This window comes from Electrona antarctica (assembly GCF_951216825.1).
Source record: "Electrona antarctica genome assembly, chromosome: 15".
Classification (NCBI taxonomy): domain Eukaryota; kingdom Metazoa; phylum Chordata; class Actinopteri; order Myctophiformes; family Myctophidae; genus Electrona; species Electrona antarctica.
In genome coordinates this window covers 27,706,383-27,719,937 of record NC_136796.1, presented here as the reverse complement: position 1 = coordinate 27,719,937, position 13,555 = coordinate 27,706,383, and the positions used below count along the sequence as shown (strand labels likewise).

Below are 13,555 nucleotides of genomic sequence, written 5' to 3'. Positions count from 1 at the left end.
CACAGTAACACTCAGTGGATTATTTACTATACAGCATAAGCATAACCTACTATTATAACATACACTGTCTCTTTCACCACACTGTCTCTCTCACCAGCACGGCACAACATCAATGATTCAAGCCGATATAGAAACCAAGAGGTGGATAAAACAAAAAATGTATGCTACACCTTTCACACAAACAGACAAAGACACACCCATCCATGCAACAATCACAAGACAACTTTCACAATGTTGGGAACTCATTCAGCATTGTTTAATGGGAAGTTGTGCAATCTTTACAAAGTAGAAAAGTTCTTCTGAAATAAAGTAAAGTTTTTTTTCCCTAATAAAGTTGAAATGTTTCCTCATCTCCTCTTCCTCCCCTCATCGTTTACTTCATCCCCTTCTTCATGTGCGTCTGATAACACTGCTCACAGGCAATCGAAAGTCCAACCACCAGGGAGACAAATTCCTCAAAGTCTACCAGACCGTCTCTATTGGCATCCAGATTCTTCATGATCTTGTCAACGGCAGAGGGGTCCTTCTGAGACTGGGCACAGAGGGGACACAGGGGAATGTTAAACTTGGCCCACTTGTCACTACCGTAAATAACAGATCTTTATATTAACACTTGACTACTTTCATTCAGGCATTTTCTTATTGAGAATGACCAATTGCAACAGTACAATGAGCAGTGAGGCAATATGGAGGATTGAGGAAACCAGCTTAATACAAAATGAGTGTTGGACAAGATTTCACAACTTGCAAAAAAACATTTTGAAAGATCTTGGTATCCATATGCGGGAATGGTGTGGTTCCAATGTGGATTTTAGACTTAATGTGGCCAGCCTGTGATGTCAGTCACACACAGTATGACGTATGACTCTAATATTCAAAGACATCTACAGTAGAAGCAGAGCTAGACGCTAAGAATAGTTCACACCCTACAAAAAGAATGTCTGCTTCCAGTTTTGACATATTAAAGTGTAAGAAAGCAGCAGCATCGTGGGGTGGGGTGGTCTCCTTACCTTGAGGAATCCAGAGAGCTCGTTCTCCATCAGCTCTCGGAGCTCCCGGGAGGTAAGCGTGCCAGGCTTGCCGTCCTTAGAGGCATATCGGTGAAACACCTTGATCATGGACTCCATGGCGGTCTCCAGTTCTGAAGGCATGGTGCGGACTGTGGTTGCACTAGAGAGGGACACATTAGAGATACGGATAACAGAGAGACAGAAGTAGTGTAGTGAAAGAAAGAAGGAAGTTGAAAATGTAGAGATATTTCTATTAGGCTACTTTTGTTCCAGCTCACCCTCCAAACATCCCAGAATAAAGAATTGTGGAGGATGCTGAGAATGTCCCTGCCGTGTCCCTCCAAGAGTAAATAGTTATCCCCTAACTATGATTAACATTGTCAATAGTACATTATATCCTCCTATAGGGATTGGAGTGGGAGCCTATACAAATCCAACACCCTGGGCATATTGTGACGTGACCTAAAGTCCTTCAATGAGAGGATTCATATGATTGCTAGCGGTCATAACTCTTAATTGTCAGGGGTTCTTGGGTCAAATATAGATATTTTCAAAGTGGAGAATGGAGATTGGAACGAGAATATAGTGTTATTACATTGTTGTGCATGTAGGCTACAGCTGGAATTAATAACTGGGAAAGCTGTGTCCAATTCTGGTTAGAATTGGATTTAAAGGAGCTGTGCTATAGCCGCTCACTTCACATGAGTGTGATTGTTTTAAGAGCAGAGTTTTGTAAATTGTACAACATATACATATACCAATACACACATAGCTATAAGCCACATAATATAGGCCTACAGACAAACAGTAGGCTACATAGTTTTACATAACAACAGCAGTAGGCTTATAGCTAAGGAGAAAAATATAGGGTGTCTGGGTCATCATTGGTATGAGGGGATGGAACATTTGGTAGAATCATTCTACCAAATTTTCTCTTCCCTCTTCCCTCCTGGTTCACTAAGTTCATTACTCATTCTACTAGAATGAGTAATGACCTTATACAGGAGGGAAGAGAGCGCAAATGCTAATCCAACAACAATCCACCCAATCCATCTAATGTGCCTGCATGTAGTGTGTACACTGTACATGTCAACTCAGCGCCCATTCATTGAAAAACACCAGCCACACCTTGTCCCTATACCTACACTACAGTAACCTGGCTGGACTTCACTCCATTAATGATACATGATCTCAGAATAAATTACCTAGACAGGAATAAGATTAGGACGCTGAAATAAACTTGTAGCCTACACTGCCCAGCATGCATTCTTGAACTATAGTTTCTACTTTCGAGAAGAGTTCATTTATTAAAGTAAGACGTCCGGAGACTCCGGACCAAAGTATTATGTGATTGATTGATTGATTGATTGATTGATATTATTATATTATTAGTAGTATTTATTATGTTTGCAGAATTACAGTACATCTGTACATTTCAAGCAACAACTCAATACAAAAACTGTGATGGACGGACGACACCATAAAGCTCCACCGTTTTCAATTCATCATAGTATTGATTTATTAGCCTTATTTTGTCCTAGATCATGTTCCGCACAAAAAAAAGAAGTAGGCTAAGATTAAGTAATTGAAGTGCGCTGCCAGTCTGACTGCCACAAAGAATGCCAGAGGGTATCCTACACTTTGTTGAAAGGGCTAGAGATTAATGTAAGGCCTATATTTATTTTGCCGCTAAACTACCCTACTTATCTACATTTTTACGTGGGGCAAAGTCAGACTCAGACCAGTTAGACAGTACAGACCAGTTATGTTCAATCTTACCGTGCGAGGTTTGGAAGTTGACTTCTGACTGGAGGAGACGTTGAAATGCAGAAGTTGGGAAATACAGCCGTCGGTATTTTATAGTTAGGCACCGCCCTGGACAACGTAGCCTACTGTAGCAACGGTTTGTAGATTATTAGCGCAAAGAGTAAAGACTGCAGAGTCAGACACATGTATGCCCATTAATTGATCCGCCAATATCGATCACGACACTTAAACATATTTGATCAGTTTGAATAAAGCTGATTCCATTTCAACTATACGTGTCTGTCAATATAACGTACGTAGTATCTTCTATTTTACAGATGATTAAATTAAATGTCATAATTCAATATATGCTAAACCTATAAACAACCTAAACCACAGTGATTTAGCTGCCACAGACATCACATGCCTACAAAACGCGTGAGTGCGCTGCGCGCGTGTACAGTGTGTGTGTGTGTGTGTGTTATATAGGCCCTATCATATAGCCTATAGTCTAGCTCTAGCATGAATCTAGTATAGACTATAGGCCTACTGTAAACTTATATAGATAAAGATTATTAGGCCTATAATGGACTATGGACATAAAATGCAAATGGTCTATGCACTTCCAAGTTCCTGTGATTGTGTGTGTGTGTGTGTGTGTGTGTGTGTGTGTGTGTGTGTGTGTGTCTTATTTATCGACTTAATTGTCTGTATTGACCTGAGCAAAATGATTTCCCCTTGTGGGGTATAGAGTGGACATCTATACACCTTGACGTTTTCAACCCAAAACATTATCATCTCTTCAGGGCAGCCTACAGATCATTCCATCTGTTTCATGAAAATCCTATCCTATCCTGCGTGTGCACTCACACAATGTTTGTAAATACATCAAAGATGCGAATATAATCCATTTCTAATGGATGCCTTGGCCTGGAAGAGAGGTCATCAGGTGGTCTCCAACCTTCTTAGTATGTTTCAACCCTCAACCACTACACTCTCCAGTTGGTGGGTCAGCAGTGATTGGCCAAGTCACTGCTCCTCTCCTCCAGGCTTCCAGCTATAGACATGTCCACGGAGGGGCACCCCGGGCGCAGCCATCACAGAGGCACAACCAGCACGGGGAGGGAAGGCCACACCCGGCCAACAGGCTGTGGATCGAAACCTGCCGGCCAGGTGCAGCAAACCAGTGCTGGCCACACTCCAGCAACTGCCGCGCCCAGGGCACCCCCCCGCGCGGACCCGCCCGCTGTCCTTTCTCTCCTGCCAGAACCAACAGGAAGCTCTCTCTGCCTTGTGTATTCCAGGGGGACAGCAGGCACTGAGAGGTCTCTAGGACTATGGTTTGCCTCCTGCCTAGTGTCCTCCTACGTCTCACCAGACTGTTCGTCTGTGCGGTGTGCATGTGTCCGTCCTTTTCCACACTTGGCCTTACTCTGGTGTATTTGAGTCAAGGGAGCCTTCTCTGCGTCTGTGTCACTGTCATAGTTGTTGTCGTTGAATCTGTTCTATCGAGTCTCTCGTCACTCTCTGGAGACTCTGGGGTATTGCTCATTTGTACGGTCTGTAGTTTGCGTGGTGCCATCTTGCCCTGCCAGACTTTCCTGGAGGTCAGCTGTCTTTCCAGCGTCACCGACCTTCCTCGGTTGCCATCCAGACTTTCCTGGAGGTCACTGGTTGCCCAGGGAGTTCAGTTTGTAAATACATCAAAGATGCGAATATAATCCATTTCTAATGGATGCCTTGGCCTGGAAGAGAGGTCATCAGGTGGTCTCCAAATAATTCATTCCTAAGACTTGGAGTCATTTTGGGGACTAGTTTCATTATTCATTTGAAAGTTCTTGCAGAAAACGTGTATTTAGTCAAATATCTCCACTTTTCCACGTATGCATACTAAAAGCCATTTAAGCTATAACTGGGTTAAGTTTGAACTTAGTGTGAGTGGTGTAACCCCCTACAGGACACCCTATTGAACAAACACAGCAATGATTACTATATCAGGATAGTCTCACGAAGCGCAACATTTTCAAATGCTTCTATGGATAGCATTCAGAGATTGTGGAATAGTTGCCTACTATCAGACAACCCAGTCGCCAGGCTGAAACGTTTTGATATAACGTTTCCATCAGAATATACATGCAGTGTACAACTTAAAATATAAACTGCCATACAAGTATTAAAATCTGTAAGCATTTATTGCACTGACAACCTGTGCACGTGAGGGTGTGACATTGCAAGAACCTTTGTTTGCACGCACGCACGCACGCACGCACGCACGCACGCACGCACGCACGCACGCACGCACGTGAAGGTTTGAGGTGTTGTCAACGGAGAATAGTGGGAGGGTGTCTTTGCTGGTACTCAGCTATTTAATGCCGTCCACATTCTCTCCTCTTCACTAGCTGGATTCACCTTCATCTCACAGGTAGGAAAGCAAATTGGGAGTATGTATGAATATTAATGAAGGCATTTGTATTTCTTATTACATTATGCAATGTATCTGTTTGGGGTTGAAAACAATGATGATCAGTATTTAAAAATCATGTTTTTCCTCATCTCTATTATTGTACAACTCATTTGTACAATAATACAGAGCCTATACTTAGTTTCATGCCATACTTTTTCTTCTTCCAGAAGGTAGGCCTACTGTGCATATATCTGGCCTTGTCTTTGAGAGATGTTTTTTTGGCAGTGCAGCATAGTTTTGCATTAGAATAGTAGCACTAAGTAAGCCTATAGGTACCGAAAGTGCACATTTTCATGTATTTATTTATTTTTATTTTTATTTTAATGTTGTGTTTAGCTCAACATCACCCACCTGGTCCTTTCTGTAAAGAAACATGGATGAGCAGAAACTGAAAGCCATACCTCCTCTGGAATGTGGGCTGATGACCCTGGCTGGAGTGTTCCATAAGTATGCAGAAGGAACTGGCAAAGATGCAACCTTGAAGAAGGAAGCATTTAAAAAACTTGTGACAGAACAGCTGCCACATGTTGGTGTAAGTCACAGATTCAATTTCTTTGCAATGTTTTATACACTGTGTAGTAGGGTATGCATCTGTCAGGCATTTGTTTGTCATCATTGGTGCAGGGAGATCAACAGCATAGCATTACAGTAAATAAGGACAAGAGGTTCTTCTTACAATAGTTTTGGCAAAAGTACTGTATGCGTAGCTTAAAATGTAAAGTTTTGGACAATACAGCATGCTTAGCACTCTCAGAATTAATGACCAATAACAGAGAGACTTAGTCAAACGTTATAATGGAGAATGCAACATTTACTGTATTTTATTTTTTTATTCCCCATTCATGCAGGGGCCTGGCGCCTGTGAGGCGTTTTCCAAACTGGATATGGATGGCAGTGGCTCTGTGGACTTCCTGGAGTACTGCGCTATGATCTGCGGTTTGGCTATGGGGCTGCATCAGTGTATGGGTGACCGTGATGCTGCTAAGCAATGCTGACCAATGAGTCCATTATTGTACGTGCTGACACTGGTTGACAAATAAAATAAATCAATTATAATTGTGTTGTTTCTATCTCTTTTCTGGTTGTCACAGCTTATAGGCTATGACAGGGACATTTTCTATGGCAGTGTGTATAATATAGCCTACACAACGTTTCTTACGTAGTACATATAATTGTATAACACATTGTAAGTTCTTCAACATTTTCTTGTTACATCCATTACATCCCATATGTATACAAGAGTGGGTCCTTCCTTATAGCCTACTGTATATTTGCTCCAATGTTTTATACAACATTCTCAAGTGCAATAGTCGACTATTTACACTACTTCTTAAACATTTGTTTTCTAATTTATAGAATGTATTTGATTTATCTTTTATTTCTTCCTGAAATTACTGAAAACATAATTGAATTAGCTTTTTTGGGAATGTTTTTGGAAAATGTATAATAATGAAAACCCTCAAAAACGTGTCCACTACCCACATGGGTCCCCACCAAGTGTTTGAGAACCAGTGCACCCTCTGGCTGCCACTGAGAAAAACTACAGGTAGATGGAGGGACCAGGCCCTGCTATAAAATAAATGAAAAAAAAAATGTCAAATTTGGAAGTAGGCAATCAATTAATTTGCCCATTAATAAGGATTCACTAGCTAACACAAAGTTTGAGTGGTTAAAATAACTAGTAGTTACTTTCTAAAAGGTCAGTAATGACTTTACATATACAAACTTAGTCATGAGTTTACTATTATGAGATATCTTGTGTGCATTTGTGCAAGTGGACATTTTGGCCCTATGGTGGTGCTAGACTACTCTATACTATAGACTCTAGAGAAATCAGGGTTGTCAAATACAGATCATTCTCTGGGGAGCATGAATGCATTGAGCAGCTTCATGGCAGTCTAAACTGTATGTTTTCAAATGAAATATCCTTTGTGTAACTGGAAATGTTAGCCTAATGGTGACCGAAAGGTCATGAAAGGTCATGGCTGTAAAATCTGTAGTGTGCAATTTGTGCATCCTCCAGGGAGCTTGAAGGTGTACATTAAATCTTATGGCAATCCAGTCTTTTCGCTAGTCTTCTAGATATTTGCTTGTGATGGAAGGACCACCAACTGACAGGAGTAGGAGAAGAGGAACACAATGAAGGAGAAGAGAAGACAGTGAAGAAAATAAAGAGGAGAAAATGAAAAAGGCTGTTGGATAAGAGCATAATTAAAACTTAAGGAAAAGAAAAGAACCAACATTCTATAATTCACCATAATCTATGCAATAGATATATCCAATTTTGAGCTATCAGGCTTTCTCATCATATTTGGGAGGGGGGTGGGCCTTATTATAATGACTCAAAGATGTGGGAGAGGAGTAGCTGGAATGAGGGTCCCCATCACACCAGGACATTATGGTACTATAATTTGAAGATTGTGGAATAGTATAGTGAGAATATGATTCCTTAATAACTTATAATGTAACCCACGTTTTTACAGTGGCTGTAATCCAAGCAATGTAGAACAGAGTTTGTCTATATACTGCATCTCGCCACAAAAGTAGACCAATATCACTGTACACTGCTTGGCCTGTAAACAATCACACAGAGATGAACAGTGATGATTATTCTGAACAAAGGCATTTGTTTTATTGCTCATTAACATTTGACTTCAGAGGAGCTTTTTCAACATCACCATGCAGTGTGCAGACTCTATTCTTCTTTTTGATATTTCTGCCTGTTGCACGTGGGCCACGGATGTGCATGCACTCACTACCTTCTCTTCATACTGAACATTTTCCCTAGCTGCTGTAAAACCTTGAGAATATTCTATTCCGGTTCTATTCGATTCTGTGTGTGTGTGTGTGTGTGTGTGTGTGTGTGTGTGTGTGTGTGTGTGTGTGTGTGTGTGTGTGTGTGTGTGTGTGTGTGTGTGTGTGTGTGTGTGTGTGTGTGTGTGCATGCGTGAGAGAGATTATGTGTATATTTCAGACTTGTTGTTCTTCTGAATTGCCTGTGGTGGTTAGAGCATGTGCCTTTCATGCGGATGTTTGTGGGTTCAAACCCTGCCTGGGGTCGACGTCAGCAAGGGCATGCGGCTGCAACGGCTGTTTTCCTAACACCAAATCAATGTGTTCAGATATGTGCCAAGTCTCCTGAGGAAGTGTCTGAATTGCCTGTCCTGGATGACAAATCTCTCTCTTCTTCATTGCCTAGTAACAGCCAGACATGTTAACTTTTAGCTAAACCAGTATATTTAGCATTAACTAGTAATCATGTAATGATTTTTTAAAACTTTTTACTATTATTTCCTTGTTTCGTTTTGTTGTCTTGATTTGTGTTTTCTTCATGCTTGTTTTCTTCATGCACGCGCGTCTGTGCGCGTGTGCGTGTATGCGTGTGTGTGTGTGTGTTGTTTGCTTTTATTTTGTTTTTTGTTGTTTGTTACTCTGTTTGTCTCACTTAATTTATCTCTGAATATGTAAACAAAATCATCTAAACTAATTTAATAAACAGAAGGGAATAAAGGAAAGGAAAGGAATATACAACAATGATTTTGTAGTTAATGACTACTTTTCAAACAGATATTTAAGCGGAGGAGAGAGTGGTGCACATCTACGAGAGTGTGGCTGATTTCAGAAGCTGTGACATTGTCACTGGACCACATGATGTTTTGAGGGAGAACGTAGACAGGCTCAGGGTGAGTTTGACAAGTTATGAATCATCGTGATTTCTCTAAAAATGGAAAAAGAGTATAGAGTACAGTACAAAAACAAGGAATCATCTTTCCTGCATCAAGAAAGAATATTCTGATTTTATATAGATCTATCATTGTAGCACAAAAAATAAATAAAAACAAACTTCCTGACCAGTTCAGTATTGTTCATCTACATTCATATTCAGCCACAAAGTTATCCACTATTGTAGTCTTGCTCCAGACCATAGATTCTTCCCATTTCACTGAGTGGACCGCTTCTCACATTCAGTCTGATAATCTATCTAATCCCACTATTGTGGCTCTTTGTTGGTTCCAAACATTTCTACCTTAGCCAACAAACCCACTGATGCACCCAGAGACTATGGATGTACACAGATAAAAGAAACACATTGTCCACAGGTTCAATGTCATTTTTGGTTTGTATTTACTTTCCTTTAAAGTGCAGTGATAGTACATTACATTTCAGGGGTACTGTGGGGTTTTTTGATTTTTTTATTGGCTGTGCCAAAAAAAAGCAGTTTTCTATGCATTTAAGGGGTACTGTGGGGTTTTTTGAACCCCCAATTTTTGTATTGGCTGTGCCAAAAAAAAGCAGTTTTCTATGCATTTCAGGGGTTTTGACCTTTGACCTTTCTAGTGTTTTGACCTTTGACCTTTCTAGCGATGAAAAAAGCGCATCGTGGCATTTTGACCTTTCTAGGGATTTGACCTTTGACCTTTTGACCTTTGACCTTTTGACCTTTGACCTTTCTAGCGTTTTGACCTTTGACGTTTTGATTTTTGACCTTTCTAGCGATTTGACCTTTGACCTTTTGACCTTTGACCTTTTGACTTTTGACCTTTGACCTTTCTAGCGTTTTGGCCAAAAAAAAGCAGTTTTCTATGCATTTCAGGGGTACTGTGGGGTTTTTTGAACCCCCAATTTTTTTATTGGCTGTGCCAAAAAAAAGCAGTTTTCTATGCATTTCAGGGGTACTGTGGGGTTTTTTTATTTTTTTATTGGCTGTGCCAAAAAAAAGCAGTTTTCTATGCATTTCAGGGGTACTGTGGGGTTTTTTGAACCCCCAATTTTTTTATTGGCTGTGCCAAAAAAAAGCAGTTTTCTATGCATTTCAGGGGTACTGTGGGGTTTTTTGAACCCCCGATTTTTTTATTGGCTGTGCCAAAAAAAGCAGTTTTCTATGCATTTCAGGGGTTTTGACCTTTGACCTTTCTAGCGTTTTGACCTTTGACGTTTTGATTTTTGACCTTTCTAGCGATTTGACCTTTGACCTTTTGACCTTTGACCTTTTGACCTTTGACCTTTCTAGCGTTTTGACCTTTGACGTTTTGATTTTTGACCTTTATAGCGATTTGACCTTTGACCTTTTGACCTTTGACCTTTGACCTTTTGACCTTTGACCTTTCTAGCGTTTTGGCCAAAAAAAAGCAGTTTTCTATGCATTTCAGGGGTACTGTGGGGTTTTTTGAACCCCCAATTTTTTTATTGGCTGTGCCAAAAAAAAGCAGTTTTCTATGCATTTCAGGGGTACTGTGGGTTTTTTTGAACCCCCAATTTTTTTATTGGCTGTGCCAAAAAAAAGTAGTTTTCTATGCATTTCAGGGGTACTGTGGGGTTTTTTGATTTTTTTATTGGCTGTGCCAAAAAAAAGCAGTTTTCTATGCATTTCAGGGGTACTGTGGGGTTTTTTGAACCCCCAATTTTTTTATTGGCTGTGCCAAAAAAAAGCAGTTTTCTATGCATTTCAGGGGTACTGTGGGTTTTTTTGAACCCCCAGTTTTTTTATTGGCTGTGCCAAAAAAAAGCAGTTTTCTATGCATTTCAGGGGTACTGTGGGGTTTTTTGAACCCCCAATTTTTTTATTGGCTGTGCCAAAAAAAGCAGTTTTCTATGCATTTCAGGGGTTTTGACCTTTGATCTTTTGACCTTTGACCTTTTGACCTTTGACCTTTCTAGCGTTTTGACCTTTGACGTTTTGATTTTGGAATTGGGGGTTTTGACCTTTGACCTTTCTAGCGATGAAAAAAGCGCATCGTGGCATTTTGACCTTTCTAGCGATTTGACCATTGACCTTTTGACCTTTGACCTTTTGACCTTTTGACCTTTGACCTTTCTAGCGTTTTGACCTTTGACGGTTTGATTTTTGACCTTTCTAGCGATTTGACCTTTGACCTTTTGACCTTTGACCTTTTGACCTTTGACCTTTCTAGCGTTTTGACCTTTGACCTTTCTAGCGATGAAAAAAGCGCATCGTGGCATTTTGACCTTTCTAGCGATTTGACCTTTGACCTTTTGACCTTTGACCTTTTGACCTTTTGACCTTTCTAGCGATTTGACCTTTGACGTTTTGATTTTTGACCTTTTGACCTTTGACCTTTTGACCTTTGACCTTTTGACCTTTGGCCTTTCTAGCGATTTGACCAAAAAAAAGCAGTTTTCTATGCATTTCAGGGGTACTGTGGGGTTTTTTGAACCCCCAATTGTTTTATTGGCTGTGCCAAAAAAAAGCAGTTTTCTATGCATTTCAGGGGTACTGTGGGTTTTTTTTTATTTTTTTATTGGCTGTGCCAAAAAAAAGCAGTTTTCTATGCATTTCAGGGGTACTGTGAGGTTTTTTGAACCCCCAATTTTTTTATTGGCTGTGCCAAAAAAAAGCAGTTTTCTATGCATTTCAGGGGTACTGTGGGGTTTTTTGAACCCCCAATTTTTTTATTGGCTGTGCCAAAAAAAAGCAGTTTTCTATGCATTTCAGGGGTACTGTGGGGTTTTTTGAACCCCCATTTTTTTTTAATGGCTGTGCCAAAAAAGCAGTTTTCTATGCATTTCAGGGGTACTGTGGGGTTTTTTGAACCCCCAATTTTTGTATTGGCTGTGCCAAAAAAAAGCAGTTTTCTATGCATTTCAGGGGTACTGTGGGGTTTTTTGACGCCCAATTTCTTTATTGGCTGTGCCAAAAAAAAGCAGTTTTCTATGCATTTCAGGGGTACTGTGGGGTTTTTTGAACCCCCAATTTTTTTATTGGCTGTGCCAAAAAAAAGCAGTTTTCTATGCATTTCAGGGGTACTGTGGGGTTTTTTGAACCCCCAATTTTTTTATTGGCTGTGCCAAAAAAAAGCAGTTTTCTATGCATTTCAGGGGTACTGTGGGGTTTTTTGAACCCCCAATTTTTTTATTGGCTGTGCCAAAAAAAAGCAGTTTTCTATGCATTTCAGGGGTACTGTGGGGTTTTTTGAACCCCCAATTTTTTTAATGGCTGTGCCAAAAAAGCAGTTTTCTATGCATTTCAGGGGTACTGTGGGGTTTTTTGAACCCCCAATTTTTGTATTGGCTGTGCCAAAAAAAAGCAGTTTTCTATGCATTTCAGGGGTACTGTGGGGTTTTTTGACGCCCAATTTCTTTATTGGCTGTGCCAAAAAAAAGCAGTTTTCTATGCATTTCAGGGGTACTGTGGGGTTTTTTGAACCCCCAATTTTTTTATTGGCTGTGCCAAAAAAAAACAGTTTTCTATGCATTTCAGGGGTACTGTGGGGTTTTTTGAACCCCCAATTTTTTTATTGGCTGTGCCAAAAAAAAAGCAGTTTTCTATGCATTTCAGGGGTACTGTGGGGTTTTTTTTATTTTTTTATTGGCTGTGCCAAAAAAAAGCAGTTTTCTATGCATTTCAGGGGTACTGTGGGGTTTTTTGAACCCCCAATTTTTTTATTGGCTGTGCCAAAAAAAAGCAGTTTTCTATGCATTTCAGGGGTACTGTGGGGTTTTTTGAACCCCCGATTTTTTTATTGGCTGTGCCAAAAAAAGCAGTTTTCTATGCATTTCAGGGGTTTTGACCTTTGACCTTTCTAGCGTTTTGACCTTTGACGTTTTGATTTTTGACCTTTCTAGCGATTTGACCTTTGACCTTTTGACCTTTGACCTTTTGACCTTTGACCTTTCTAGCGTTTTGACCTTTGACGTTTTGATTTTTGACCTTTATAGCGATTTGACCTTTGACCTTTTGACCTTTGACCTTTGACCTTTTGACCTTTGACCTTTCTAGCGTTTTGGCCAAAAAAAAGCAGTTTTCTATGCATTTCAGGGGTACTGTGGGGTTTTTTGAACCCCCAATTTTTTTATTGGCTGTGCCAAAAAAAAGCAGTTTTCTATGCATTTCAGGGGTACTGTGGGTTTTTTTGAACCCCCAATTTTTTTATTGGCTGTGCCAAAAAAAAGTAGTTTTCTATGCATTTCAGGGGTACTGTGGGGTTTTTTGATTTTTTTATTGGCTGTGCCAAAAAAAAGCAGTTTTCTATGCATTTCAGGGGTACTGTGGGGTTTTTTGAACCCCCAATTTTTTTATTGGCTGTGCCAAAAAAAAGCAGTTTTCTATGCATTTCAGGGGTACTGTGGGGTTTTTTGAACCCCCAGTTTTTTTATTGGCTGTGCCAAAAAAAAGCAGTTTTCTATGCATTTCAGGGGTACTGTGGGGTTTTTTGAACCCCCAATTTTTTTATTGGCTGTGCCAAAAAAAGCAGTTTTCTATGCATTTCAGGGGTTTTGACCTTTGATCTTTTGACCTTTGACCTTTTGACCTTTCTAGCGTTTTGACCTTTGACGTTTTGATTTTGGAATTGGGGGTTTTGACCTTTGACCTTTC

The 13,555-nt window shown here is 40.2% G+C and overlaps 2 protein-coding genes across 2 annotated transcripts; one reads left to right on the top strand and one right to left on the bottom strand.

The window, feature by feature from the left end:
• Nucleotides 1-234: 234 nt before the first annotated feature.
• s100a10a (S100 calcium binding protein A10a) lies at nucleotides 235-2,922 on the bottom strand. Its single transcript, XM_079522449.1, has 3 exons — nucleotides 2,790-2,922; nucleotides 1,011-1,170; nucleotides 235-532 (listed from the first exon to the last, which is right to left on the bottom strand). The coding sequence occupies exons 2-3, from the start codon at nucleotides 1,149-1,151 to the stop codon at nucleotides 374-376; spliced, it is 300 nt and encodes a 99-aa protein (XP_079378575.1). The 5' UTR covers nucleotides 1,152-1,170; nucleotides 2,790-2,922; the 3' UTR covers nucleotides 235-373.
• A 2,135-nt stretch (nucleotides 2,923-5,057) lies between these two features.
• Nucleotides 5,058-6,276, top strand: LOC306937903 (protein S100-A4-like). Its single transcript, XM_079521929.1, has 3 exons — nucleotides 5,058-5,178; nucleotides 5,557-5,752; nucleotides 6,069-6,276. Exons 2-3 carry the CDS (start codon nucleotides 5,594-5,596, stop codon nucleotides 6,213-6,215), a joined length of 306 nt encoding a protein of 101 aa, XP_079378055.1. The 5' UTR covers nucleotides 5,058-5,178; nucleotides 5,557-5,593; the 3' UTR covers nucleotides 6,216-6,276.
• Nucleotides 6,277-13,555: the final 7,279 nt, after the last annotated feature.

Bases quoted from the DNA above. Each gene is read 5' to 3' on its own strand.
- s100a10a (XM_079522449.1), bottom strand. From the start codon at position 1,151: ATGCCTTCAGAACTGGAGACCGCCATGGAGTCCATGATCAAGGTGTTT. The intron at 533-1,010 runs GTAAGGAGACCA...CTCTGTGCCCAG, and splicing joins AGCTCTCTGGATTCCTCAAG to TCTCAGAAGGACCCCTCTGC.
- LOC306937903 (XM_079521929.1), top strand. From the start codon at position 5,594: ATGGATGAGCAGAAACTGAAAGCCATACCTCCTCTGGAATGTGGGCTG. The intron at 5,753-6,068 runs GTAAGTCACAGA...CCATTCATGCAG, and splicing joins AACAGCTGCCACATGTTGGT to GGGCCTGGCGCCTGTGAGGC.